We start from the raw sequence: 4,802 nt of genomic DNA on the forward strand, positions 1-4,802 counted from the left end.
CATCATCAAACTGCATAAATCGTTATACTATACGATAGGACACTTGATTTGAGACCAAAACATGAATAATATTAGACACATCTCACGCATCAAAGATAAGTCTTTTTCATCAAAAATTAGATAGGAAATCAAAATTTCGTTCAGGCATGTTCAAACCATGCCACAACGTAAAATGGTACAAAATGTATCAAAAATAAAAAACCAGAATTGGTGACAAAATACTCAGCAAAGGTTGTTAAGTCTCAACATTTAACAACCAATTATTAAAAATACTCTAATAAAACCATATAAATAAAAGTATCATCAAAAAAGTTCATAACTTTTTTCATCACCATACTGCAGTGAAAATAATACCACAGTCGACTTAACCGCCGCCTGAACCATACTTCTTGCCAAAGATGAGCACCTGCAACTTGTCATAACCGGAAAGCACACCAGCACCAGCAACGGCTCGAAGAATGTTGGCAGTCGCACCCTTGAAAAGTGATCTGAATCCTTCTTTTTTAAGTATCTGAGTAAATGCATCCATTGAACTCTTGTACTTCTCCGCTTGACCAGACGTCATCATCATTCTTCTTCGTACAGTGTCAATCGGATACGATGCAACTCCAGCACCATTTGTGATCAACCAACCAAGCGCAAAACTCGCAAAGAAACTATCCTGCAAAAACACCACAAATAGAACCAACATTAATCATTAGTATATGATAATAGTTTATAGTTCATATTGCTTTTCTAACTTTTCAAATTTGCAGATATAGTCCTAATCTTTTTTTTGCATTGGTAGTTCTCACGGGTTACAATTTTTACATGGATAGTCCCTCATTCTACGCCCGTCAAATTGCAAACCATAAGGACCGTCACCTCAAAAAGAATGCTTCCAATGGGACTATTCGCGTAATTATGTCTTCAAAAATTAAATATTTCTAATCATATATACCAACATAATGTGCATTAACAAGTTGTAAGGTATGACATATACTAATGTATAAATAATAGCGGATGTAGTAAAAATGGTGAGGATATATCACTACCCCAACAGAATTAGTAATGATAAGCTTTAAACTGAAAATAGATGACCCATTACCCATTTTAAATTGTACAAAAGTTATCCATTTTGACTGTTATCCAATGTGTCTGACCCGCCTAGTTTGACACATGATTAATACTTAGGGATTGCATCGGGTCGGGTTTGGGTCGGGTTTAGGTAATCCCGGACCCGAACCCGATTAAGAAACCCCGCCCCAAATCCGGCCCGAAACCCGTCGGGTCCCCATTTACTTACATTCTATCGGGTTTCGGGTTTCCCCGTGAGTAAACGGGTATACCCGATTAGTCATTCTGTATCTACTTTTCAATAAGTTACCAAATAAAAATATCGAAAATAAATTTAACTACTTCATGTTTAAAATATTATAAAATATCACATACAAAAAGTTATTGAAAAGTTTCTAAAATACTCAATTACACAAAGTATATAAAATATCACATCTTGAAAACCTGTTATATATGATTATAATTAAAAAAATTATACTCGTTTTCAAAACAAATAAGAGAAATCTTTCATACATTAACAACATATTACTAATACTAAAATTTTACATAAAAATTATTATTAAAATTCATCGGGCCGGGTATACGGGTATGTGGGTCGGGTAAACGGGTTTGTATCCAAAACCATACCCGAACCCGGAATTTTTTTTGTAATCATCCCCATACCCGGCCCATGACTCGACGGACTTGGGTCAGACCCGGCCCAATTATAACGGGTTTCGAGTTTCCCCATCGGGTACGGGTCATTTTGTCATCCCTATTAATACTCAAAGGTTCTTATTTACGCGAATTGAGAAACCAAACGCAAGAATAGTTACCTGTAAGCTTCCTGTGAGAACAACTGGCTTCAAAGAATCGTATAATCCAAAGTACAAACCACGATAGACAATAATCCCAACGCACGAAATATTAAATCCACGATAAAGCCCAGCGATACCATCAGAAGCTAATGTCTTCTTGTAGACATCAATCAAACCGTTAAATTGTCTTCCTCCGCCGCCTTTCTTTGCTGACTTGGCATCGTTGGCCAAACGAGTTCTCGCATAATCGAGCGAATACACAAAAAAGAGTGACGAAGCACCAGCAGCACCTCCAGATGCCAAATTACCCCCAAACCATTTCCAGTAACCATCCTTATCTTTTTTGAAGTTAAAAAGCTTCTTGAAGTAATCTTTGAATGCAAAATTCAAAGCCTGGATTTCACAAAGTTATATAAGCACACAATACACATTCATAACATTAACATAAATGACTAACATTAGTTTGTAAAATGAGGAAAAAAAACTTAAATTATGTTAATGCAAGGTAGATAGGTGACATATTTTCACTTCCACATAAAATGCATGGTTCAAAAAGTGGTTATTTAAGTCTTGAATAATATTTGATAATGATTCGCTATTTGGTTAGCATACAGAAACACGGCAGCAAAGCACTATCCAAAGAAGAACCGATAGTCATAAACGTTATTTAAAAATGCATGATTCAAAAAGTGGTTATTTAAGTCTTGAATGATACTTGATCATAAGAAAAGGAGAATTTGTTTATATAAAAACGATGAACGGATAAAGTTTACCCTGTTCAGGCAAAGAATTAGTTTATCCAAACACGATAACATTAGGCCCTGTTTGGCTCACAGGATCCAATGGGATTCCGTGAGCCATACTGGGCCTTAGTATTGTCACTTAATGTTGCAATAATGAAATAATCAAATAGAAAAGTAAACCAAAAAATATAAGAATTTAAGGTTTTCATTACTAGCCTGAGTAGGAAAGTAACGGATGACGTTAGCGGTGTTTCCACGCCACAATGAAACAAGACCTTCATCTTTAACGGTTCGAGTAAAACAGTTAACAATTCCTTTGTACGGTTCAGACAACCGACCGGCCTTAATCATCTCATCTTGGTTCTGAATCAAGAGCTTAACACGTTCAATAGGGGCTGCAGCTGTTTTTGATACGGCTGCAGATACTCCACCCATAAGAAAATCAACCGCGAACCCTGAAAACCCTTTTTCGGCTGGGGCTTGAACATAAATAGGAGATGGTTTGTTCATTAGAGGAAGTGGTTGCATTGGGTACTGAAATGCAGCATTTGTGTAGTTTTGGTTATCAATACGACGTTGATATAACCGTGGCTGTTGTAGGCCATTGTCGAATTGTGTCAAACTTGATGCAAGAAGACTACCAGATAGCTTCTGGGAAACAGTTGGATGACGTGCTTGATCAATCATGTCTACCCTATAAATTAGATACATAAATAAAATGGATTATTATTAGAAACGTTAAATTGTTAAATATTGAAAGTAATAAAAAGTATATGAATAAGGACATTTTTTGTAAGCTGTCAGTGTTGTTATATCTCATATTATAAACAACTTTCTTGTCCACAGTTTAACTTTCTAATAGAAACCAATTTTGTACGATTCGATTTAATCAGAACGATCGATGATCTATAAGGCCATACATAGGGTAAAAATAATAGGTTTTTATACATTACAATGGGAGCTATTAATGATAAACATACAAGACATATGGCATAATGACAAAAGATGAAATGTTGTAGTTCAGACTTGATCTGGATCAATGTAATCACCAAATACAGAACTTGTAATAATTTATTAAATAAATACTTATATGTGAAAAATAAGTATAGTTATCAACGAATAAGGTTTTTACTGTTTAGCTACCTTAATATTTTAGTCAGATGTAAGCAACATAAGTATGGTTTGAAAAACAAATATATTCCACCTATATATATAGGAATATAATATAATGCTATACTAGATGCTATATTCACCAAAGTATTATATCAAATGCATGAGTGTACGTACGTGCATCGGTGTATATAATCGCATTGTTTCTGTAAGACTCAGGTTATTAACAAATTCATTTTTCAAATTCATAATAAAAAACGTGAACATAGAATTAATTACAAAAGAAAATAAGTGAAATGATGATCTTCATGAAAGTGTAATAATTAACAAGAAATTCAAAATCAGGATTACACCTTATCATAATCTTTAATAATAATAATAATAATAATAATAAATTGTGTAGTGATTAAAAAAACAGATAAATTAGTTCCTTTGAGATTAATTAAAAATATGATAAAAGAGAAATTAGTTACCTTTGAGATGAATTAAAAATATGATAAAAGAGAATGAATGTATTCTGAGAGAATGTAGAAGAAAGAATGATGGGAAAATAGGGGTTTTAGAGAGATGATTATAGGCGTAGAAAAATTCAAGGAGATCGAGAAGATGTAATTTTATTTATTTAATTTGTTGATTAATGTTAACTAAACATGCTAAAAATGTGGCTCACCATTAAACCCGCCTTTTGACCATCCATCATGCACTTACATCTTCCATTCATCAATCCATCCATCAATCCATCCATCCATTTCATTATTTCAATATTGTTTTGAAAAGAAGTATGGATGTTTAGTTCGGTTGTTTACTTGTTTGTTGCAAGTGGTTTTGGCTAATTATTTCATCTTTGATTCTAGTTTCACTTGTTATCAAGTTTTTTTTTATAAATAAAAGAGGTTGATGTAACGTACGTGAAGTACCTAAAATGAGGATTCTTCGAAATTTTGGATGAACCGATTGATTTTTTTTTTTTTTTTTTTTTTTGAAAAACATCAATAATATATCTCTTTATATTATAATAACAAACACAAAAATAGATCATATATATTGTCAACTTTTAATCATAACGTTTCATTAAAATAAATTCTTTAAATCTTGA

The 4,802-nt window shown here is 33.1% G+C and overlaps 1 protein-coding gene across 1 annotated transcript; it reads right to left on the reverse strand.

Moving 5' to 3' along the window:
* Positions 1–361: 361 nt before the first annotated feature.
* LOC139861951 (ADP,ATP carrier protein 1, mitochondrial-like) lies at positions 362–3,283 on the reverse strand. Its single transcript, XM_071850479.1, has 3 exons — positions 2,813–3,283; positions 1,872–2,246; positions 362–661 (listed from the first exon to the last, which is right to left on the reverse strand). The coding sequence occupies exons 1-3, from the start codon at positions 3,281–3,283 to the stop codon at positions 365–367; spliced, it is 1,143 nt and encodes a 380-aa protein (XP_071706580.1). The 3' UTR covers positions 362–364.
* Between the last annotated feature and the right edge of the window lie 1,519 nt (positions 3,284–4,802).

The sequence above is a fragment of the Rutidosis leptorrhynchoides genome, chromosome 8 (genome assembly GCF_046630445.1).
Source record: "Rutidosis leptorrhynchoides isolate AG116_Rl617_1_P2 chromosome 8, CSIRO_AGI_Rlap_v1, whole genome shotgun sequence".
Taxonomy (NCBI): domain Eukaryota; kingdom Viridiplantae; phylum Streptophyta; class Magnoliopsida; order Asterales; family Asteraceae; genus Rutidosis; species Rutidosis leptorrhynchoides.